This window comes from Cyanistes caeruleus, chromosome 6 (genome assembly GCF_971803275.1).
Source record: "Cyanistes caeruleus chromosome 6, bCyaCae1.hap1.1, whole genome shotgun sequence".
In the NCBI taxonomy this organism is placed as follows: domain Eukaryota; kingdom Metazoa; phylum Chordata; class Aves; order Passeriformes; family Paridae; genus Cyanistes; species Cyanistes caeruleus.
The window spans coordinates 29530903-29555234 of NC_141706.1; the positions used below are offsets into that span (position 1 = coordinate 29530903).

Sequence of the window (24332 nt, forward strand, 5' to 3'; positions counted from 1 at the left end):
CATCACTCAGCAGCTTTGGGGGCGGCACGTGACCCGTCGGCCGCTCCCCGCCCGGCCGGCAGATTCGGCACGGCCGCGGGCGGCGGGGGCCGCGATCGGGGCGGCGGCGGCAGCGTCGGGGGAGGGCAGGGTGCGGGGAACCTCCGGGCCGCCCGTTCTGCACGTCCCGCCCGTGCCTCTGCCCCGCCCTGCTCCGCCGGGAACCCGCGGTGCGGAATCTGCCGCCCCGAACCCGCCGCGCCGTGCGCGCGCCCGCGGGCCGGCGGAAAGATGGCGTCCGTGTGGGATGAGTCGGAGGTGAGGGGCCGGGCCGGGCCGGGCCAGGGGCTGCGGGGCTGGGGCGAGCCGCGGGCCGGGCCGAGGGTGACGCTGCCGTTGTTCCCCCCACAGGACGGCGTCGGCGAGGAGGTGCTGAAGATGTCCACGGAAGAGATCGTGCAGCGCACTCGCCTCCTCGACAGCGAGATCAAGGTAGCGGCGGGGGCCGCGCCGGGCCGGGCCGCCCTCCCGGGAGCTCTGTGCTGCTGTCGTTCGGGGCGGACGGGTTAGCTCAGCCACGGGGACAGCAAAAAATTAAACACGGTTAATTGAATCGAGAGCAGCAGATTGAGGAATACTGAGCCGCGAGGGTAGGGAAGAAATCACTGGAATAACACGGACCCAAGGAAGCTGAGGGGCCGGTTGTTCGACGCAGCCATGGATGCTTTAGCTAAAGTTAGACAGGCTCTCCCTGCCTCGTAGGCGCAGGGGAGGGAGAAGTCTGTGGCCTGAGTCAGGTAGGATCATTGGGTAATTCCGGTTGGAAGGGACTTGAGCAGACCTTCGGGCCGAACTCCTCAAAGCTGGGTCAGCCATAACCCAGGCTACTCAGGGCTTTATCTGGCTGGATCTTGAAAACCTTTAAAAGCAGATATTGCATCGCTTTGCAGGGTGTTCAGTGCTACTGCTTGACAGACTTCGTGAGGATAAAGATTTGCTTTGTATACAGGCTGAGCTGCACCTGTTTCAGTCTTTGTTATTTCATCTGCCCATTGTGTACGCCTGTGAAGTGTCTGGTTCAGTCTCTGATACCTCTTTCTCCAGAAGTTCTGTTCTCCAGCTGAACAAACTCACCTCCATCAGCTGTTTCTCACAGGGCCCAGCCATCTTGGTGGCCCAGTGCTTAACTCAAGTCCAGTTTATCGATGTCTTTGCTGTATGGGGGGGACACCAAAACTGGACTGAGTGCTCTAGGTAGGATCTGAAAGTATTGAATAAAGGGGACTGAACATTTCTGTGCATCTACTGCCTACAGTCCTGATAGTACAGCCCAGGATGCAGTTTGCCACCCTTGCTGTCAGGGCACATCGATGGCTCCTGTTCAGTTTATTGTCTTATGGAGACCCCCAGGTCCATTCCTCAGCCAGACAGTCACCACCATGTGTCACTGCAAGGTGCACTTCCCTCCCTGCTGTGGGGCTTTGCATGTGTGCTGGTATTTTGTCAGGTTTCTATGTGGCACCTCTGCCCTTAAATGCAGAGACTGTTCCCCCCAGTTTGGTGTCATCTGCAAACATGATGAGAAAACATGCCATCCTTTTGCTTGTTCATTCATGAAGATGTTAAGTAGATAGACCTGTCTTGAGATAGACATGTTTTGCATAAAAGAGCACTTAAAAATTTAGAAGGTTTGCTGCCTAGTGTTAAAGTATTAAATAAATTCTACAGAGTAACTTCATCCTACACTGCTTCAGTGTAATTCTGAATAACTAATGTACTTTATTATTCTTTAAAGACAGTGAAGGTAAATATGTGTCATATTTTTAAATGCAGAATTCAGTAAGGAGTATGAGTAGCCTTCTTCATTTTATAGTAAGAGCATTATAATTGCAAAATGTTTGTGAGAACCCTCCATTCAGGCAGTTTTCCTTGAATGTTTTTTAGGCTGTTTTATTAAAACAAATTTATTAAGTTTTCTGCATTTTATTTACCAGACTCTGTATTGGCTCCTGTAACAGTTCTGTCCTATAAATGTGTTACAGCACAGTATATGCTTAGGCATAAAGACTTTTAAAAAGATACTTTCTTGGTGAAGAGTGGATTTCCCCATTGAACAGAATCCCATACATCAATTCAGGTGTGACCAGTTCTCCTGAGATCTCTTGGTGCTCCAGTCACTTCAGTGGGGATCCCAAAGTGTGTATTTGCACACTTGTGACTAACCAGGAAAGGGACAGAAAGGCCTTTCAGTGTCAGCCAGACAGCACTGCAGACACCTGTGTTGGGTACCTTAGTGTTGGGTGTAAATGTACTCACTGTTGGATGGGGAATACATTTCTTTCTTAGAGGGTTTTTTTTTCCTTACAGTTAGTAGGATCGTAGAATCATAGAATAGTTCGGGTTGAAAGGGACCTTTAAGGGCCAACTCCTGCAGTGAGCAGGGACATCCTAGACCAGGCTGCTCAGAGCCCTGTCCAACCTGGTCTTGAATGTTTCCAAGGATGGGGCATCCACCATGTTTCTGGGTAACCTGTTCCAGTGTTTCACCATCCTTACTGTAAAACAAATCTTATATCTAGTGTAAATTTACCCTCTTGAAGTAAGCCTTATCTCTTGTTCTGTTGCAACAGATCTCACGAAAAAGTTTGTCCCCATCTTTCTTACGTGACACCTTTAAATACAGAAAGGTCACTATGAGGTCTTCCTGGAGCTCCCTCTTCTCCAGGCTGAATCAAAGAATGGTTTGGGTTGCAAAGGACCTTAAAGATCTAGTTACAACCACCTTGCAAAACATAACTAAAATAGGTGTGTATATGTAGCTACTTATGTATCTGTATATATTAAAAGAGCAAAACCAAACCATAGTTGCTATATCTAGGTCATACTGTTATGTAGGTCACATTGCAACCCTGTAAGCTGTTGTACTGATTAGGCTGAGGCTACCAAGTGACACTGGGAAGAAATCATTTGGTGTTATTGATGAGTTAGAGACCAGAATGGACTGTGTAGCCTTGATTCCTAAAAAATTGTGGCTGATTTGCTGGCTTGGTTTTTTTTTTTTTTTTTGTATTCCATTTCCTTTTATTCCTCAGACTTAGATTCCTGTAACTGTTTGCTTTTGGAATAATCTATTACTTGCCTCAGTCTCCTGACACTATTCCCTTTTCTTTCTTCTGTGTACTGATTTCAGATCATGAAGAGTGAGGTACTGAGAGTGACCCATGAGCTCCAGGCCATGAAAGACAAGATCAAAGAGAACAGTGAGAAGATCAAAGTGAACAAAACCCTGCCATATCTTGTCTCCAATGTTATTGAGGTGAGGGTGGTAGGCTTTTACATAGTGACATGAGAAGGGTGTGCACTTTATAATGTCAGGGAAAAGGGTAGGGAACTCATGAGGAATTCAAGACCTGGAGTATTCTCAGACTACTGATGCTGCCAGAGCCAGGACTTCCATGCTTTTCTGTTGGTTATTTGTGACCTGCAAGTATATGTCTCTTGCCCACTTGTTCTCTGGGTTGTTCCTTAGGCTTTGGGTACTGTTCATCTGTACCTAACAACCATCAGAGGGTGACACAACCCTTCTGAGTGTAAACTTAAGCATCTAAAATTGGATATATGCTCTCTGGAACTTGTGAAACAGCAAGTGGCTCTGTTCCTCCATCACATTCTTTTTGTAATTCAGTAATTTTGATTATAGGAAAAAGAATGCTGATAATTTCCTATTAAAAATGGGATTGGTTTGTACTACTGTTTTAAAACTTAATGAGCTTAAGCCTTCATGTGAGCTGCTGTATGGGAGAAGGAATCATGGCCATTAGCTACTACTTCGTTCTGAATTTTGGAACTTCTTTCTATGCACTGTTCCATGCTGCTTCATAAGGAAAGGAAGAAAGGAATTTTTACAGGAGGGCTTTAATGCTTTCAGGATTCTACTGCTGATGGATGGTGGAAAGTTCTGTTCATGTATGTTAGAAGCATTAATCCTGGGGATCATCCTTCTAGCCTGGTTACATTGTCTTGAACTCTTTCACCCTGGTTTTCAGCTGCTGGATGTTGACCCAAATGACCAGGAGGAGGATGGAGCAAACATTGACCTGGATTCTCAGAGAAAGGGCAAGTGTGCTGTGATCAAGACCTCTACACGTCAGGTAAAACCCATGTGCCCAATCAGGTGTGAGGTGTGATGCAAAGTATCTTCTGGTAAATCTGATTTTGCTCACCTTGATTTCTTTTTTACAGACATATTTCCTGCCTGTTATTGGGTTGGTTGATGCTGAGAAGTTGAAGCCTGGAGATCTGGTGGTGAGTGATTCTATTGTGATAGTTAGATATGATGGTGGCCAGAAAATTGCATATGTCCTGCCTTTAAGGAAGAAGACCAGTCTGTCCAGGAATGAACCCAGATGGGTTCAGTTAGATTTGTAGTAAAGGAAAGCAGTTTGGGGTGTGTGTCCTTTATACCTACAATTAGGTGCTGAAAGTTTAGAGACCACTTAGTAAGTTTTTTGTGTCTTTTTATTGTAAATAAACTGGAGCACTCATTTAAAAAGTTGAAGGTTGACAGTGGCTTTGTCCACTCTGCCAAGCTGGGGTGATTTGATGAATGCCAGTATCAAACCTGGTCATTCCTGCATCCTTGAGGTCTAGTTAATCAGCTTTGTTTGCATGTTTATTAAATGCTATCTGAAGGACCTGTTAAAAGCAAAGGACTTGTGTTTACAGGGAGTGAACAAAGACTCTTATTTGATCCTGGAGACTCTGCCTACTGAGTATGATTCACGGGTGAAAGCCATGGAGGTGGATGAGAGGCCCACAGAGCAGTACAGTGACATCGGGGGGCTGGATAAACAAATCCAAGAGGTGATACTTTATGTATAGTTTCTGGTGTGACTGTGGACAACAGTCTTTGAACTTCAACTCAAACCAGACAGCCTGGATCTATGGAGAAGAATGGATTTATGTATTAATACTTTTCTTTTGTTGTAGCTCGTGGAGGCCATTGTCCTGCCAATGAATCATAAGGAGAAATTTGAAAATTTGGGTATACAGCCACCCAAAGGAGTCCTTATGTATGGGCCTCCAGGAACAGGGAAGACACTTTTAGCTCGAGCATGTGCTGCCCAGACCAAGGTAAAAGGAACCTGTGAAAGTGTGTGCTGCTGTAGAATAGTACCTGACAAAGAGTAAGAACACCTCCAGGGGAAGAAGGTCATACACACAAATTGGTGTTACAAAGGCTGGGATTTTCCTGTCTATTTGCCTGCTTGCTTGTTTTAATTAAGGGCTTCCTATAGTACTCAGAAGTGATGCTGCTGTGAAATGAGGCCTAGGATTGATTCTCTTTCACTTCCCAGGCCACGTTCCTGAAGCTGGCGGGTCCACAGCTTGTGCAGATGTTCATTGGTGACGGAGCGAAGCTGGTGCGCGATGCTTTTGCTCTCGCAAAGGAAAAAGCTCCTTCCATCATCTTTATTGATGAACTGGATGCCATTGGCACTAAAAGGTGAGCTGTAGTCCATGTTGTAAAGTTCTTGGGAGCTGCCTAGCAACCTCCTTTGCCTGTGTATGTAAGCAGAGCCTTTTAAAGCACAGCTTACTCAGAGAGTGTGAAGACAGTCACAGATGGATAGCAATTGCCACAATCCTTGGGCTCAGCAGCAACGTTTGTCAGACTTGGGATCTGTCTGATAGACTCCTGCTGTATAAAACCCTTTTCTGACCACTGCAGTAGGCACCTGGAGGTGTTCACTCTCATTTACTACTTCTGCCTGGACAACATAAGCCCCATTCAGCTATAATGACTAAATAAGTCTTATATGCTGCTGACAGTTATTGTAGTTGCAGTCCTCATCATAGTAGGACTGTAGTTTCAAGGAAAAATTTGGAACATCTCAGCCAAGGAGCATGAACTGCAGTCATTCTGTGTTTTGATGTGATTAAAAGCAGGGACAGGGTGGTCAGGTTCATACTGATAGTTTTACTCTTGTTTCCACTCAGGTTTGATAGTGAGAAAGCTGGTGACCGAGAGGTGCAGAGGACCATGCTGGAGCTGCTTAATCAACTTGATGGTTTCCAGCCAAACACACAAGTCAAGGTTGGGAGCTAGCAGGGAAGTGCTGCTGAGGTCCAGGGTGCTCTAGCAGGGGATGGAAAACAATGTCCAGGGGAAGAGGCTTGGTGAATCTTGGGGGAGAAGAGGCCTGTCTTCCAGGTGCCTCACACTGCTGATCCTACTTCTACCTAGGTGATTGCTGCAACCAACCGGGTTGATATCTTGGACCCAGCTTTGCTCCGCTCTGGACGATTAGATCGGAAGATTGAGTTTCCAATGCCTAATGAAGAGGCCAGAGCCAGAATTATGCAGATTCATTCACGCAAAATGAATGTCAGGTACAGCCTTCTGGGGCTCTTTTTGTCACTCAGGATGGTACCTCAGGGCTGAGAAGTGGTTGGCAGTCACTTGTTGGGAGCTCACTGTGGGGCTGAGGAAACTCCCTGCATTGCTTTTTCTATTTGGTACATGCTCTCAGACTTTTTTTCCCATTTGCTCATATCAGCCCTGATGTGAACTATGAGGAACTGGCTCGCTGCACAGATGATTTTAATGGAGCCCAGTGCAAGGCTGTGTGTGTTGAAGCGGTAAGTATTCCTCCATAGGAATAGCACTGATGGGAGGGAAATGTGAAAGCTAGCGTGGAGTAATTATTTGGAACTGGTGTGGTGCTCACATTCCCTCTCTAAATACTGTCTCATTGGGCAGGGGATGATTGCCCTCCGCCGTGGAGCAACAGAGCTCACCCACGAGGACTACATGGAAGGAATCCTGGAGGTTCAAGCAAAGAAAAAAGCCAATCTGCAGTACTATGCCTGATCCCTGCCTGGTTAAGGTTGAGGCCTTGGCAGAGGACAGGAGTAGACTGGACTGTATCACTTACTTTCTGTCTGGAAAAAATAAAGCATTTTTTCCCTTTAAAAACAAATCCGTGATGTGTTGGGGATGTTGCCCTTGCTCTACAAGGTGGTTCTGCATCTGTGTCAGGAAGGCTAAAAGCCTCCTGTCCACAGTGCCCATCATGCTGCCTTTGGACCCTCCTTCAGCTAGAACTGGACTAAACCCTGCTCTGATACTCGCTCATGAGGACCAAGAGGCTACACTGCAGTAAGTGTACTGTGACATTGATGATCTGCAGCTCAGACAGCATCCCCGGTTCTTGCCTGTGCAGCCAGTGAACAGCCTTCAGCCTTGTTAGACTTTGAAACTTTTGAACATTAATTTTGCAAGGGTGAACACAGCTCACACGTGAATTGATGTTTTAACTTGGTCACTTGAATTTAGCTCTTGAAGCTTTAAGACTGTTGCTGGTATATGTATGTGAGCTCTCTGGAAAAATCAGTCATTAGTCATAAAGAACTCGAGGTTTCATCCACTGAGCAAGTCTTTCAGTACTTTTAATGCCAGTTGAGAATTACAACTTCCATTTAAAAATTACACTTTTCATAAATACACTGACTTTAGCATTAAATATCTTACATGCCACTGTATTGTATTTTAAATACAATGTAAACATCTCCAAATGCTGGCCATCTCATCTTTACCTGTGCAGTTTTTAGATGCTTGGGAGAGGGGCAGGGATGTGAGAAGGGAAAAAAAAAAATAGATGGATGAAAGAAAAATGCACTCCAAAGTACTTTGGCTGATGTTCCTGAGTTAGCCCTAGTACTTGTGCTGGTACCAAGGTCCTTAGTGCTCATTTTGGAGAGGGATCTTGTTCCAGCAGAACACGCGTGTTCTTGACACGCTGCGCTCAGGGCATTTGACATTGGAAGGGCGTGAGTGGAGAACTGAGCAGAAGCCACACGTTCCTGAGGAAAATACACTGTGGTTCCTTTGGACACTAATATTAGAGGGGGCTGTACATCTGCTATTTTAGCAGTACTGTTATTTGAGCTCAGGGAGAATTACTCATCTCCTTTCACAGCAGTTGCACCCACAAGTTAGTTCAGTAGTTCAGGAGTGAAAGTTGATCCTGGCAGCTCAAACTATGACACATTTTGAAAAATGTACCTCTGGTGGAATAAGTAAAAGCTGCATGTTGCATACATCTCCCCATTAAAATAAAGGTTTGTTAGCCAAATGAGTAACCTTCACTGTGTAAGAAGCTGAGAAAAACTTTCCTCTGCTTTCCCAGAGTCTCTAAGTTTTCTTGGGGTCTTGCTGCTCAGTTACAGCTAGCTCCTTTTGGAAACAGTTTTGAGTAGTGAGTAAATAGCTGAATCCACAGCATGGAATAGCACAGGTTTCTGATTTAAATAAATTAATACTAAGAATGGGCTAATTCTTTGGCCTAAACCTCAGCTTAGATCAAGGTTCTTTTGGGAAAGGATGGCCTGAGCCAACACTAGACATGCCACATGTTGCAAAAGTGTTCAAGCCAACTTCACTTAGCTCCTTGCCCTAAATTGGGTCTGAATTACACAGACCTGCAGCAATAGAGTTGGTGCGTAAACATCCCTTACAACTGGACAATAACAGGACCATGGAGGTACAGTTCAAAAAACAGCACAAAAAAAGACACAACCTCGGACTTAATCCCTTGTAAACAGAAGAAAAACAAATTTAAAGAACTGTCCCCCTTAAACCATCAATGATCAAGTTGCCAATAATTCAAACCTGGAGTTACTTTGCAATGTCCGTGTCTGCGACTGGAGGCTGTAGCAGCGTCCCACGGGCTGGCATTTCAACAGCTCTGGCACTGCTCTCCACACGCTGACATGCCACCTCTTCCTGGTGTTAACCCACAGCTCTGCCCAGGCTGCGCTTTCCAGAGTCTCTCCTCACTCCCTCCGGGGTCACACGGCCCCATTTTCTTGTCTGGGTTTTTGTACAGATGCCCGGGAGGTGTTGAGTGATGGGGCCAATGTGCAGAGGAACCCAGCCAGCAGGGTGAGGCCCAAGCCCCCCCAGGCACAGAACATGGACCAGCCATAGCCATGACTGATGTCCTCTGGCAGCCCATAGACGTAGCGAGGATAGCGGGATAACTCAAAATTGATCCCAGCTACGCATGTGCAGAGTGAGATGATGCAGCAAGTACCTGCAGGAGAAAAGCAAGAGGGTTCTACACTGCCCTCAGACAGGTTAATTATGCTCTTTTTCCCTCAGTATTTTCAAAGTCATGGATTTTCAAAATCAAGAATTAATTACCCTTGGGTTTTTTTCTGCAGTTCTACCAGCCATTCTCCTTATAAGGCAGAGGAAAAAAAAGGGAGGATATGTAGGACTACAAGATACTTCACAAATAACCACTGTTACCTTAACACCTTTCATTGCAATTTTGAACTCAGTCATAGTTCATTATGCTTTGATTCTCCTGAGACTACTTCCTATGTCTAATGTCTTCAGGTTCCAGACAGTACTTGGGCAGTTTCTCCTACGAAAGGTAATTAGCTCACTGAATCCCAGGGCTGCAAAGTGCAGCACTTTTTGGTTTCCACCAGGAACACCCACACTTCTGCCAGCTGTACCCTAGGCCCACAAAGCATGCCCAGGTTTTTGTCATCTGCTACACATTCACTGAACACCTATATAGAGGAGAAAAAATCCTAAGATACAAGGCACTCTAGTATGTCTAATATACATACTATCTTGTATGTCTAATATACACCAGAGTACACTAGACTCCAGGTCTATACTGCCCATTTTCAAGTTGAAAAATCAAAGCTCGGAAAAACCTTTGGCCACACAAAGTCTGCTCCCACCCCGGACAAACAGAGGTAACACCCCTGGCAAGCACTGAGCTCACATCCTTATCACCAGGCCAGGGTCCTCTGAGGTTTGGCTGGTTTGGATTTCATCATTACATGAAGATCTAAGCATCTTTGAGTACCAGAAAGGTGCTCTATATTAACTTATGTTTGCTTGTTACGATTCCTAGGGAAAACTGGGCTGAACTGTCTGACAGGAGCCACAGGCTGCACGCTTGGAGCAAGCCAGAGGACTTGCTCATTGTGCACATAGCCCCTGTGGCTACACACCAGCTCTCTAGCACAGCAGGCTCATACACACAGACTGGGGTCTACTGAAACATGCAATACCCATGCAAGCACAGGTCCTGCCCAGTGCTGAAGTGGTAACTGCGCTGTGCTGACAGTAACTGCTTCACGTGCTCCTAGAGGGCTGACCTTACTGTTACTTTTGCAAGGCAGCAATACTGAATGTGATGACTTGAGGAGCAGAAGCAAAAGGCTCTCACCTCCCATTAGGAAGAGCAGCCCAGCCACGTACTGCATGAGCTCCTGCTGTTTGCAGCAGCCCAGCACACCAATGATCCACCCAAACAAGATGATGGAGACTGCCATGCCAATGAAGCCAGCTGTCATCCTGCGCAGATCTGAAGGAAAAGGAGAAAAGCAAGACAAGACATGAAGATGGCAGTACCTAGAGAGAACAGCCAGGGTAGAGTCCAGACAGATGTGCATTTACTGGTTCTAAAGTTTATATTTCAACCATGGACTTCTCCTGTAGCTTCTTTGAGATAAATAGTTTTCCCATTACACTAAAACTATAAGGGAATCCATCTAAAATGGCTCTGTTCTGCTGGGCATTGTGCAACTAGAGAGCATTTCTGTCCTGATCCAGCCAAATACTCCCCAGCATGGGACAGAAGGGGTGCATCACCAACTCTTGTTAGTACCACAAGGGCTATTTTTATCTTTTCATTTTTTTCGGAGGTGGCATCTTTCTTTGGGATAGAGTTTGTTGGGGGAGAAAATTTTCTGCTGAAAATGGAAACAAGAGAAGCAAAACGGGACACTTGAGAGGACTAAAGGATTAATACATGGGAGGCACACAGTGTGAACTGAAGAAGAATAGTGGGAGGACAGAAGCAGACAGCAGATCAATACAGTATTATGGGAACAAGTCCAGTAACAAGCTCTAAAAGAAAAAGCTTGGGTACCAGTGACATGAACAGCACTTTGTTATCCATAGTAAAATTGCTGTTCTTGTCTCCTAGTTCAGTCTCCAGCTGAACTAGGATTTCCTTGGCACTGACTCTCACATGACAGGGGCTATGTTGAATTATGTGAGCAATAGAACAAAAAAAAAAAAAAAACAGAAGTGGGAGAAGAAAAAACTGATTAGATCATTCTCAGTCACAGACTACAGGTCAGTTATCTGTGTGGGAAGGACTTGGGCATGAGGCAGCTTGTGGTCCAGGTGCTGCAAACTGACAAAGAAAAACTGAGATGTTCCCTAAAAGAACTGGTCTCCAGGGGGTTGCATCAGGTCACTGGTGTGCACACAGAAAATTGCAACAGGATCTATACAATGATGCAGCACCTTTGCAGTAAGCCAGCTAGGAACTGTCTGTGCCCAGATCCAGAACACGATTACACCTTGCCATTCACTACACGTCTGTACTCCTGAATTCCCAGCTTTAAGCCCCTCCAAATCTCATGTCCCCTTCCAATCATACTCCTCACTAATTGGTCTGTATCTATGCTTAGAGTCCAGTGCCATGCTTAGATGAGGTGATTCTGAGCCCTCAGCTGGCATTAAGGCATTTAGTGGTCCAAACATTGTTGTGCCCTGCTCTGAGCTACTTACGGAGCGCGTGCCACTCATCCTGCCGGATGGTGTTGGTGATGTTGATGGGTAAGTTGCGAGGCAGAGAGCTGGAGGTGTAGTGGTACTTCACAGCAGTGCAGCGCTGAATAACTCCTGTAAAGAGACATCAGTATGAAACAGCATGAAACCTCTCTGCCTTGCACTTGCTGCTGAGTTGGCTGGCCCAGCAGAGCTTGCACAGGGGAAGCCTTAGTTCAGTAACTAAGAGCAAATGTAACCAAAAAAGAGCTGTTTACTTCAAAGGCTTTGGGATTAGGAGGGGAGAGAACCTACAAAGAAACACCTGCAAAGCAGGAGCCAGGTGCTCTCTCCAAGTCGCAACAGCGGAAGTTAAACAGTAATGACAGTCAGGAAAAACACCTCTAAAAGCTTTCTAGTGGAACTACTATGATCTTTTTGGATGTCTAAGGAGACAAGAACGTGGCCAAGTACCAACAGGACTGCTTCATCTCTAAGAAGTCAGAATTGAAACACTTTGAAAATTTTGAATGAATGCTGGAAAGTGAACTGCATAGGAGAATCTTTTGAACTCACTCCAATAGTCATTGGCTCTTTGCTTTACTTTCAATGAACAGTAGTACCCAGGCAGGCTTGTTTCCATTATAGCTTAAAGAAAATGTACCCCAGATGTAAATGTGAACTTATAAGCATGTTCTTCTTGAAAGGGATTTTTAATTTAGAAAATGTGAGAGAATAAACATGGATGATGGAGTAGAATAGAGCAACCAGAGAGGTAAAAGAGCTAAATGGTACAAAAAATTCCTCTTAAACAACGGCTACAGGGTCATTACTGCTATTTGAATTTTGGAGCAGAAGAACCATTCAAAAACAATCAACTGGCCAATGAGCTAATTAAGCTGGTGAACAATCACTAGCAGGGAGCTGCAGATTCAGTGATCAGCTTTGCAAAAGACCCTAGAAAACCCAGGAGAAGAACTGAGCTTTGTGTGGCTCCCATAGCAATGAGAAGCATGATTTTGTTCTCTAACAATGTTCACTGGGACTGTACTGACCTGGTTTCTGCAAGGACCTGCAAAGAGGAAGCCCCCATTTCACAAAATCAGAAGCTACATACGAGAGGCCCTGGCAATTCCATCCAGCCATAGGGTCAGGGAGGGAAAGGTGATCTGAATTTCCTCCCATTTCAAGCAGGCTCCCATTCTCAGCTGTGCTTCCCACCACCCCTTCCCTTGCTGTGGCTCCCTGCTGCTTCCCCAGCACCACAGAGCACTTCCAGCTGCACACCATACACAGAGGTGCTGCCCTTCACCTGCAGCCAGTGGCCCTCTCCTGCTGAGCAGTGCTCCCTCCTTGCATTTACCTCAGGACAAGGCTGGGGAGCCACCTGAGCAAGACAAGCCAGTGTCAGAAGGTGCCAGTTCCTTTGCAAAGGCTGCAGACATCTGAGTTAAGAACTTAGGCCGTACACAACACATCACAGTACCTAATCAAATTTCACCTGTAACTGCTGACTGAACTCAATTTCAATGTGGACATGATTTGCATGTGCTGAGAAAGATGTATATAGAAAAAACAGACATCAGATTTCAGATTATAATGCACTGCATTCATCGAAAGTATGATCGATGCACTTACACTTCCTGATCATAAAAGTAATACATATGAAGCAGCATTTTAAACAAGAGGGAGGATTACTATTTTTATAGCTCATTAAAGAAAAAGCAAAGACTAGAGACGTACATCCCTTATGATCAAAGCTATGGGCTTCTCAGCTAAGACGTCACTAAGACAAATATTTGCTCTTCATTATTCCAAGAGTTTAACATGTAAACTAAAACTAAAACCTCTCCAGCTTCTCATACAAAACTGGTTATTTAGAAATTTTTGGATATCAATTCATTCTACCTCTGGCTTAAAAACTGTACTCCTAATCCTTTCTTCCCCAAAAATCAAAGTGCTGATTTTGCTGATAGGTGGCACATACAATTATACTAAAACGGCAAGTTTGCAAAAAACAAAAACAAAACCAAAACAAAACAAAGAAGCACAACAAAAAAACTCAGGAGTGCATAGATTTCAGGGCTTTTGCTCAGTGCTGACCTCTAATCCATAGGCTCAGTAACAGCCTTTGATTACAGCAGCACAATCCGTTTTTCCAACAAGATTCCATTTTCCCGAGAGCACAGGCTGGACCCACCCTGATGTGAGCCACTATAGGCAAAACAAGGAAAGCCTCTTTCTGTAGATCTGCTGGGAAATCTGAAATAGGCAGGCAAGAGAGACAGGGAATCGGCGAAGCAGTGAGTGTGATCTCTCAGCTGAATACCTAAGCCACTTTCTCCCAGGAAATTTTAACACACACCCAGGCAACCTTCAGCACCTCGATTTTGCATTTGTCATCACTAGTTTGTATTTCCCATTTTTTGAGTAAATCTCTAGGTCTCACTTGCAGAGATGCCGTGCACTCAAATATGGCCAGGTACTCCACAGGACTGCATTTAAAGTCATGTAACACCTTGTTCTCCAAGTACTCAAGAAAAAGAGTAAAAATCAAAATCAGGTTTGCAGTCCAGAATTTATTGTTAAGTAAAAGGTGTTTCAAAGGTACTCCAATAAGTCCTTGGACCTGAGCCTTACATACCTGAAATCACAGTCTATAAAATAAGGATAGCATCCTGCCCTCCATTTCAGAAATCTGCTATCAAAGTGATTTCCCTTTTGTTTACAACACACTCAGACAAGCACCATAAGAAAGCCTGCAAAAATTAAAACCTTTGCCTTCAGGCAAGGGTTTGAATAGAATGGAGTCATGTGGTGAACAACAAGTGAGTGTTGTCTGTTCTGGCACACGAGTACATTGGGAATACAGGACAGAAGGAAACAGGCGCATGGGTCATTAGCTTACCATAAAGCACACATCCAAGAAAAAGGTTAGATGGACATCCTAATCATAATCAGGATCCCAGCATTTCTAAGGGCTTTAACAGAATGCCATGAGAGTCACACTGCATGTACAATTTTCTTGATTAAAAAATAAACATGAACTGCAATGAACTGCATCCAGCAATGTCACACTGACACTTTCATGGCTCAGCCACATTCCTGCGCCTTCTCACAGCCAACATTGTTTCTTAACACCTTGTCCTCAACATGTTTTTTTTACCCCTCAGTATTGCAACTGCAGACAGGTTCCCCTTGGAACTTGCACAGCCCTTGGAGGAGTACATGTGAGTGTCTCTCTCTGGATTCAATCTCCTGACTGAACACAAAGGATGGGAAAGGTCAGAGGATGCTTGCTAGACTAGCCAGATACCCAGGAAGAGCAAAGGCCCCTTGTTCCTAAACTGCTAGAAACATGGGAGCATCAACCCTGCTGTGATACATTCAGTCTCTAATCCTGGGTTTAGCACACCCTGACTTTCAGTTTAGTTTTTGTCTCCAACTTTGAGACATGAGGGTTTTCTTTACAAATTGTGCCAGAGGTTTATGAAGAAATTGAGGAGTTCATTTTCAATTCTGCTACGTGGCCCAGTATCAGAGCAGTCTGACTCTCACACAGCTGGGAGAGACCCCCTCCTGCCCATGAGCAGCCACAGCCAGTTAACAACTAAATACCATGTGAGGCCTGGCCCTCCCCTCCCTCATGCCTCAGGACCAAGTGGCCATTGAAGGTTCCTGGCATTTTCCTACCATTTCTTCCCAGGACTGCGAGGAGCATCACAGCCATGCTTTCACTCAGTCCACATCGTCACCCAAGGGCCACCAGATCAAATAAATCAACCTTCCTTTGAAATACCACAAGAACTCTTACGGGTCACACTGACAGATCATACTTACCAAGGGCCATGACCAAACAGATCAAGTTTATGAAACATGCCACTAGATCCTCTACAGACCTTACAGGCAATCCCATAACTCTTCCAATTTATCATCAGTCAGAAGGAATGGGAAATACAGACACCAGGACTGAGCAGGTTCTCCTCACTTTCTCAACTACTTTGTGGTACCAAGAAGTCTTTTCAGTATATATGAGATGTACCAGTCTCACCTCAGAGACTTTTCAGATTAAGCCTGAAAAGCAATAAAATCCATGTTTTATCAACAGTGATGAACTTTTTATTTTTTAATTCCCTCAGTTTAGGGATTTTAAAGTTTAGGGATTTTAAAGTGCATGTTGTTCAAGCTACCCAAAGCAGCCTGTTAGAATGGATCTTTCCCAATTCATCATTTTCTACTGTCACCATTTTACTCTCCTAATAGGTAGAGAAGACCCCTAAACAAGATGTAATAAATCCCTGAAGGACCTTACTACTTAAGAACAGTCCATGTAAATGGTTTTTGTTGTAGCATCAATTATTGCATGTGGAATCCACGTAGCATAGGCTCTACAAGATGATGTGTAGTGCTCATGTTCTTACACTCAGAAACAGAGATCCTCTCAGTTTCCTCACCAAATGGTTCAGTTCTTTGGCTTCTATCTCTTACTGATTGCTAACCTCCATTTCCCCTATGTGGTTTTTACATTATTTCTTCTTTTGCCTTTTAATTGTATTTTTTAAATGAAACTGTGTATTTTTTCACAGTTCCAAAATAGTGATTTTGCATTTTAAGAAAATTCTCACATATCATTCTCATCTTACATTTAAACATTTCCCACCTCTCAGTTTTGCATTACATTTTCTGACTTGTTTTTTCATTTTAAATATATGAAGTGAACATATTTTGGTTTTTTTTAATATCCTAGATATATAAATGGATGCTTGGATATGCATCATTAGCTACAATGCTCAAGTATGCAAGTTTCCATGAAACTGCTTTGTATTAATAGCAGTAGATAAATACAGGACTAGAAATCCATGGAATTATCTATATGGGTAAGTGTATTTATGGACTACCTAAGTAATTTATTCAGAATTCAGGAGAGATGCAGAAAGGAAAGAAATCTTACTCCAGAGAGACTAGAAAAAATGGAGACTATAAAACCAAACCAAAATTATCATAGAACTGTGAGAAAAAAATAAGATTTACTCTTCTGTCACTAAAAGACCATAAAAATATCTAGATTAAGGAATACTAGGAATAAAGAAGGGCATCACACAATCACCAAAGAGGTAGCTGAAAACTTAATGCAAATTGAGGAGGAAGTAGGACTTTCAGCAGTGCACAGTAGTGATCTTCAGGTCACACCAGGAGAAAAAATACCTTATCTTTCCTTTCAGAAGCTCCAGATATCCTGCTTGAGAGAACAGCTCAGATGCAGCCACACCTGACCATCAGTCAGAAAAGGCTGCTTAATCACAGTTGTCAGAGAAAAGAGACACAGTGGGAACAAGGAAAGGCTGCTAGTAAAGCAGGTCAGGAGAAGGGATAAGAGAGTCATATCTATTTAAAGATCTGATTCTACAAGAACTATTATTAATAATTTCCCTCTCTAAGATGACACATAAATCTTTACAGTAGCAAATGCAGACCTAATAGGCAAAGAATATAAGGGGAGCAAGGCTTTTTGTAGGGAAAGGCAAGGTCTTTTATTAGAACAGCTGGGAAAAAAAGCAAAATGAAGTAGACAGAAAACATTTTGAATTTAGAGTCCTTCCAGTTTTACACATCTAACACTGAGGAACACCATTCACCACCCTGTAATGCTCTGCAGAATGTAGAATGCAGACTCTAGTCTGTCTGTGTGACTTCTTGTAGTGGGAAAATACCTCAGAAAGAGAAGTATTGAGGACCAAACTAGTATTCTTCCCACCCCTTAGCTAATATCAGTGGGAGCTGAAAGCCTTTTGCTTGATGTGAAGCAAAAAAATAGATAAATATTTTACATGACAGCCACAATTAATAGAAAGAAATTAATGAGTTCCCTTTTAGTAAAAGGAGTTCAGCATAGAAGTAAAAATTAAATCACATAAAATGTATCCTAGGAGAATAAACAGGGAAAGAAGCTAAGCACACAGCACTAGAGTTTTGAGAAGTAAGAGTCACTGCTGTGCATTGGAAAGAAGGGACAAAGACGAGCTGAGATTCACAGTGCCAGTCTATCCAGCCTCTGCTGTGCAGGACTGGCGTCACAGTTGGAAGCCAAGCTGAAGAACTGCTCTCACTTTCTTAAGATAGCATTTCCATTTTGTGCCTCAATGGAAGCACTTTTCCCAACTCCTACTCTCTCTGTGCTAATATGTACCTGCTGGAACACTAAGTCCTGCTATTTACCATTAACCATACATAACCCATTGACTTCATGGGTCAGCCCACTACATTATTTATACCACCAAATGCAGGACTTTTATTTATACTTCATGGCCTGCTTGGCTTTGCACCATGTGCCACAATAGTAGAAGATCCATAGCTTTCTCTCCCGTCACCCTGGGGGCCCCGAGTGACATCTGCCACCACGAAAGCCTGGCAATCTACTGCAGCAATGAGAACACCCCCATGCTAGAACGGGAACAACAGGTCCCTTTCACCTTGCTGCAAAAATCACAGCGCTACAGACAACACCGCACGTTCCTCAGCACTCAACTGGAAGGAAGCGTCGGGGTTAGGAGGACGCCCACCGAGAATCAGGCCCTGCGCTGGGCCCCCGAAGGGGCTCTCTGAGGACGCGGTCCCACCCAGCACTGCAGCATTTTTAGCAGAGAGGGAGGCGCACAAGACCCCGGGATGGGGTCAGGGCCGCGCTCGCCGCTTCCCGCACGCCAGGGCACCGGGAGCCACGGCTCCGTCGGGCTCCATCCGCGCCCGCCCGCCGGCCCGGTCTCGCCCCGGCAGCGGCAGCCGCCGCCCCGTCCGCAGCCCCGGCGGGGCCGCTCCGGCACCGCGCTCAGCACCACGGACAGCGGCGGGGCCGCCGCCGCCCCCCGCCCCCGCACCTTTCCGGATGAGCTCCTCGCTGTCCGGCTCGTAGCCCGCGCGGTGGCAGCGCCTCCAGAGCCCCGAGACGGTGGAGTTGAAGCGGCGGCCGCAGTGCGAGTCCAGCGCGGCGGAAGCGGCGGCGGCCGGGGCGGGGGCCGGGGGGCGCCCGGGCAGGAGCGCCCGCGGGGGTCGGGCGCGGAGCGGCAGGTGCGAGCTGGGCGCCGACATGGAGCCGGGCGGGTCGCTGCGCTTGTGGCCGAAGCCGCGGCAGCGCTCGCGGTGCCGCCGCGCGTCCGTCTCGTACCAGGAATCGGTGCCGATGGCCACGGCCAGGAGGGCGAGGGCGGCGGCGGCCAGGAGCAGCCCGGTGCCGCTCAGCGCCTGAGCCGCGGCCGCCATCTTACCGCGCCGGGGGCGGCAGGGGCGGGCGCTTCCCTGCAGCCCGGCTGGGGCCGCCGCCCGCGGCACCGCCCCCGGAAGGGACTCGGGGCCCGCGCCCCCCGCGCCGCGTCTCCCAGCCGGGCTCGGTCCCCGAGCGCCGCATCCCCCGGGCACGGCCTCACGCGGGTCCCGGAGCCGCCCCCGCCGCGGCGCCCGGCTCCTGCTCCACGGACCGAGGGCCCGTGTCCGAGGCGGTGCGGGGGTGGCCGCGGACAGCTACCGGGGGATGGATGACCGGAGGAACGGGTGAGCGGACCCTCCGAGCCTTTCCGCGGCCTCCTCTGGCCTGGCCGCCGTCCTGCTGGCTTGCCCAGGGCAGAAGGGCAGAGGCCGGCCCTGCTCAGGCCGCGGGAGCCAGCAGTTCTTCAAAGCTACGCGAAATACAAACACCCCCCGCAACATCATTTGTTGGCATTTGGATTATGACTTTTCCTCCACCCCACCCTTCATTATCAGTTAATGGAAAATAAGGCCTGAAAAAGCTGAAAGATGTCCATCTATTTTATGCAATGAGAAGCGGATTAAATCCATCCCTTAGTTAAATGCATCATTTATAGGGGCACAAAATCCCTTCTGATCCCGCTTGTTGTATAGGACTTGTTGCTCCAGCTGCAGCACTGTCAGTTGTTAAGGCATCGTCTAATCAATTCTCCAGATAAAATGATCTAGTGATATGCTATGCCTAAACTACTAATTTAATGTCCAATTTTGAAATCCTTAGCTTTGGGGTTGTTTTATTAAAAGTAGTTTTAATTGGTTCCCAGGAGAAAATGCTCAAACTGTAGGAGATTCCGATCCTTCCCTCCTGCCACTTCTTGGTGTCTAAGCACAACCTAAACACCGTCCCCAGCACTTCTGCCAGCAACACTGCCCAGAACAGAGTACTGCTTATCTCCCCTGAGCACTCTGCCTGGTGGAAACACGCAGCAGCCACAGCTAAAGCTTGCTCTAACCACATTTCTGCATGATCCTCTTCCGCAGTTTGCACTGGACAGATGGGATTACCATCCATGCAGCTGCACACTAGTGCCTTCAAGGCAGACAAATTGAAAGGGCTGCTGTCAAAAGAATCTTCTTACACTTACCAGCTAAATTAAGTCTTCCACAGCAAGAAAGAAAAATAATTTTTAAATACAATCACTGCTCTAGCTAACATGGAAAATCCTTCAATTGTAATAGCTCTTTCCCAGAAAGATCCAAATATTCGCATTTCTTAAATCTGCAATCCTATTATGTCACCCTACTCTCCATGTGAGCTCCTCAGGCTAGTTTCAGAAGACAAGGGCTCCAGCAACACCATCATCTTAGAAAGTTCCCATTAATGAAACTCTAATTATTCTCCTTTCTGTGCTACTGCAATTGTGTCAGAGCCATCCTTCCCAGAGCCTGTGAAACATATTCATGATAATTTTGATTACTTTTGAGAAGGAGAAAGGGATGAGGGAGAGAGGCTCATAGCACAGCCCTAAGGGCAGGAGTACCAGCACAGCCCAAGAGTGCAGTGTGGTAAATCCAGGGACAGAGATTCCAAAATGTAGATTACTGGCAAAAATCCACAGACTGTGACATCATGCCCTTGATCACCTACCTGCCTTCATCTTCTTCCAGCTCTTGGGTTGTGGTTTTCCCTCTTTTTAAGAAGACTTTGGGTAAGAAGAGATATAGATGCACCATTTATAGCTGAAAATCTTCCAAATGAAGTGTGGGGTAAGACATTTTCTGAACCCATGTTTTTGAAGGGTAGAGAATTTCCTTTTTGTCCTTTCTGGGCAACTGGAACACAGAACATTTGAAGACTGCACCTTTGTCCTTAATGGCAGGTATCCAGCTTAGCATTAACTGAAACCAGACAGGCCTTGAGGATTTTTGATTTAAAAAGTAACTGATTACAGTCAAGTATGATTACAAAACTCTCTGAACGATAAAGTTACCATGCAAGCTTTCCCCTGAAAGAGGAGAAACTTACGTAGTGATGCTTTTCAGGGAACCCAGAGCAGCAGTCAAGAATTATGATTCTACCACACTGCTCCTGGACAACAGTTCCATGACAGCAGGAAGAAGAAACTGGAATAGAACTTTTTCTTTCAACTGTGAAAGTCTGGGGAAAGTCTGACAGCAACGCAGAGTCCAGACTGCTCTAGACTAAACCAGAGATATGAGTCTGTAATTTAAATTTAATTTGAATTGAGTTTTTAAATCAAAGGAAAGTAGGAACTTCAAAAAAAGCCCAAACCAACCAAACAAAATAACCCAACAACACAAACCGACATGGAAAACCATTTATTTCATCTCTATTGTCTCCGTACAGAGCAGACCAATACAGATGAAGGGGGAAAATGCATAAGAGCAGCTGAAAAAATAGAGCTAGAAAATACAATTCTCTCTGCATTTCCAAAAGTGACAAATGTGGTGGAGTGATGCTCCATTTCCTCCCAAGGCTCTCAATCCCCAGCCCCAGGGCTGATGCAGTAGAAATCTATCGTACCCCTCCCTCCCACAAGCCCCATGCTACCTCCTACCAGGGTATCTTCCCAAGAACCACAGACTATCCATGCCTGTGACAGCAGCCAAGAAAAACAGCTCAGAAATTCTTTCTTCAGTGTCATCCACTTCACATTCCTGAACGCTGAGTATAAAATCCTGACTGTGGTTTTCAGTCTTGGCAAAGCTCAGTGCTGATGCAACAACGCCAACTCATGGGCACTCACCTGGCAATGCCTCAACTTAAATGCCAGCCTTATTTTGGGAAAGACATCTTGAGAAACAGCAGGCATAGCTTTCTGTGCAAGCCTGCTTCCTCCAGAGCCCTGTTACAGGGTCTGCTTAGCTGCAGTCCCTGGGCAGGAGGAACCCCCAAAGCTAGAACCAGAGGGTTGGCATACTCCCCCAGTCCCTGCAGGCTAACTGGATTAATCATCCTTCCAGGAAAGCAGGAAGTGGATGCTACCCTTCAGACCACAGGACAACTGAATGATGGAGAGAGTAGTTGGCACAGGAAGGCAACTTTGTTAAGAGGAATAAACAATTGCACTAAGCCTCCCTCCTTGTTGCAGTGAAACTAGTTATGAACATAAGTCCAGGGAAAGGAAAGCTGAAAAAAATTCTGACAGCAGTTCCTGGGCAGACAGAACTGCAAGCATGAGCTCTCCAGAATTCACTGAAAAGTAGGACAGGAGCTGTCATAAAAAAGAACTGTGTCAACAGTTCAGAAATCTCTTAGGGAAGTAATGCCTCTGCTGTGGGCAGCATACCTGCCTTGCTGCTCTGACCCAAATCGCCCTCCTAATGCATGAGCCCTCTTGGTAAGGCCCTGGGCAGACTGAAGAGCTGTACTGCTTCACAAAAGCTGTTAAAAGACTGAGCTAAGTTGGTGTAAACCACACTGTGGCACCTGTTTAGTGTTCAGTGACTCTGCTAGTTCAATTAGACCTATTTTTAAACAAATTTAAGCAGAGCAAAGTTAAGTTCTACAGAAGGGATGACCAAGCAGCTGCACATCTCTGTGGCAATAAAACATCCCTGTGGAATTATGGCCTGGTCAGCCCTGTAAGCTAGGATGGAGGAAAGCACTAGAAATTTTATTTATTTTTATTGGTCTCAAATTGCCAAAAATTTTATCCCAAGCATCACATAACAGAAAACTCCTCTTAAAGCATACTTATTGTCACCCTTTCATATCCCTTTCTCACCTTACTTAAAAATATTATCACCAGCAGTTTCAACCTGCCCATCTAAAATATCTATTATTCATTCGTCCTCAACAGACGAGCTCCACTGTGAGGTAAGAACCCCAGAAATAGGCTACCATCTACAGTATGCTCTTAAATAGTCTACACTGAACAGAGGAAAAGGTAACCAGGAGCTCTCAGTTGCTGCCCAGGCTGTAGTGTTCAAGCCCCTCTGCCATGACAGTCTAGAGGTGCAGCAGCATGCTCGGCAGGTCTAACATGCTACACCTGAAGAAAGCTCTGAAACACGGTGTGGGGCAGATGGTGCATGAACCAGGTCTCATGAGCAGGCTCAGAGGCATGTTCAACTGATGATTATGAGGAGAGGGAGCTCAGTCACAACAGCTACATGGCTTTCCCTGCAGATGTGAGCGAGCTGGTAGTTGGCAATTGAAGAAACATTTACTGATCATTTATCAGATAAACAGTTGGGCTGTGCTGGCTATTAGGGCTGAGGCAAGTAGTCTCCAAGCTAAGTCATTTAATTGTAGTGACCTACCCTAAAGTGCCTCAAGCTTTTGGCTCAATTTCAGTGTAAACAAAATAGACCAAAAGAGCTGGACTGCTGAGGCCAATACTACCTTTAGGAACAAGTAGTGTCAATGAACAGCTGGAGATCAAGTTGGAAAGGGTCTCTTCCCCTCTATCTCATAGCACCATCAACTTCTCGTGGGTAGGGGTCCAGGCTAAAGCTGTTTATTGTTGCTTTGTCATGCCTGTTCTGCCTCCAGCCCTTAAAGCAGTAGGAAAAATCCTTTATCTTCATCAGCAACAGGAATCACCTCTGTTGTTTTCACGCAAGAGCTTGGGAGGTGCAGTTCCATCAGAATGAAACATCATTCACTCATAAGTGGAGCAGTTGTTCAGTTCATTTCTGCCCAGTGTATCTTTTGCCCCATAAAAACCAACCAAACAAAAAAAGAACAGAAGCCCTCATGTGTGGATTTTAGCAGAACAGGGATAGGAGAGCCAGGGAATGAAGTCTTGCACAGCCAGACCTCTCTCTCACCTGCTTCTCATACTAGCAGCCAGATCTGCGCACACACACGTAGGAAGTAACATTAGTGTTCCTTATTGCTTTGTAAAGCTCAGAGTCACTGTGGTGGCTCTGGGAGGCATCACGAGGTCTGCGCAGAGGTCACTCAGTTGTGAGCGCGAGTAGCACCATGACTGTAATGCCCGTACACAGGAGCAGAATTTGCTGCAGGGAATTCCTGGGAAAGAAACAGCAAAATTAAAAGGAGCCATAGATCAATCCCCATAGGCAGCTGCACAGAGCTCTCCAATGATTTGTTCTTTGCCCTTCCAAATCTACCACGTAGAGAACACAACAGCTGTATGAAGTCACTAACACAGATAAGACCCTCCCAGCACCTCCAGCAAAGAAGTTGTCTATAAACTGGCAGGGAGCTGTTCCACTCAGCTGCAAGGCCCCGCTCCAGGCTTCCAAATCAATTCAAGCTGATTCAGTCATGCAGCTACTCAGATACATATTCATGTCCTTTCACTCACGAGGAAACCAGCACTTATGCAGCATGTGCACAGACACTTTAGACACTCATCCAGCTAACAACTATAGTTACAGGAAAAAAACCATAAATTTGGCCATTCTTTTAGCACTATCTTGGGTTTATGTTGGATTGAAGTGACTGTGTGCAGCCCACTTCTGCATATTCTGCCAACAACCTCTGCCAACACAAGAGGTTACCAACCCAAATTAACACTTCTCCACAAAA

At 45.8% G+C, this 24332-nt stretch overlaps 3 protein-coding genes across 11 annotated transcripts in view; 1 reads left to right on the forward strand and 2 right to left on the reverse strand.

The window, feature by feature from the left end:
• Positions 1–44: 44 nt before the first annotated feature.
• PSMC3 (proteasome 26S subunit, ATPase 3) lies at positions 45–6962 on the forward strand. Its single transcript, XM_086893987.1, has 12 exons — positions 45–297; positions 391–471; positions 3170–3295; positions 4026–4130; positions 4222–4284; positions 4705–4842; positions 4969–5112; positions 5337–5485; positions 5980–6076; positions 6227–6372; positions 6540–6621; positions 6743–6962. The coding sequence occupies exons 1-12, from the start codon at positions 271–273 to the stop codon at positions 6851–6853; spliced, it is 1269 nt and encodes a 422-aa protein (XP_086750113.1). The 5' UTR covers positions 45–270; the 3' UTR covers positions 6854–6962.
• A 438-nt stretch (positions 6963–7400) lies between these two features.
• LOC111930164 (transmembrane protein 178B-like) lies at positions 7401–18908 on the reverse strand. 2 transcript variants are annotated; one of them, XM_086893997.1, is made up of 4 exons: positions 18445–18908; positions 11591–11704; positions 10236–10373; positions 7401–9077 (listed from the first exon to the last, which is right to left on the reverse strand). In XM_086893997.1, exons 1-4 carry the CDS (start codon positions 18824–18826, stop codon positions 8833–8835), a joined length of 879 nt encoding a protein of 292 aa, XP_086750123.1. In that variant the 5' UTR covers positions 18827–18908; the 3' UTR covers positions 7401–8832. The 2 variants fall into 2 exon arrangements, with proteins under 2 accessions (XP_086750123.1, XP_023783802.2); XM_023928034.2 differs by lacking the exon at positions 18445–18908 and adding an exon at positions 12625–12926.
• A 2225-nt stretch (positions 18909–21133) lies between these two features.
• Positions 21134–24332, reverse strand: part of SLC39A13 (solute carrier family 39 member 13) — a 126370-nt gene continuing 123171 nt past the window's right edge. For all 8 annotated transcript variants that reach the window (XM_086893996.1, XM_086893994.1, XM_086893990.1 and 5 more), the window contains one exon: positions 21134–23810. In XM_086893996.1, the coding sequence (XP_086750122.1) occupies positions 23735–23810 (76 nt within the window). In that variant the 3' untranslated portion in view covers positions 21134–23734. The remainder of the gene's footprint in view (positions 23811–24332) is intronic.

Coding starts and splice junctions, on each gene's coding strand:
- PSMC3 (XM_086893987.1), top strand. CDS start 271: ATGGCGTCCGTGTGGGATGAGTCGGAG. Junction 472..3,169: donor TCCTCGACAGCGAGATCAAG/GTAGCGGCGGGG, acceptor TACTGATTTCAG/ATCATGAAGAGTGAGGTACT. Junction 5,486..5,979: donor GATGCCATTGGCACTAAAAG/GTGAGCTGTAGT, acceptor GTTTCCACTCAG/GTTTGATAGTGAGAAAGCTG.
- LOC111930164 (XM_086893997.1), bottom strand. CDS start 18,826: ATGGCGGCCGCGGCTCAGGCGCTGAGCGGCACCGGGCTGCTCCTGGCC. Junction 10,374..11,590: donor GGATGAGTGGCACGCGCTCC/GTAAGTAGCTCA, acceptor CTTTTCCTTCAG/ATCTGCGCAGGATGACAGCT. Junction 9,078..10,235: donor GCTGCTCTTCCTAATGGGAG/GTGAGAGCCTTT, acceptor TTTCTCCTGCAG/GTACTTGCTGCATCATCTCA.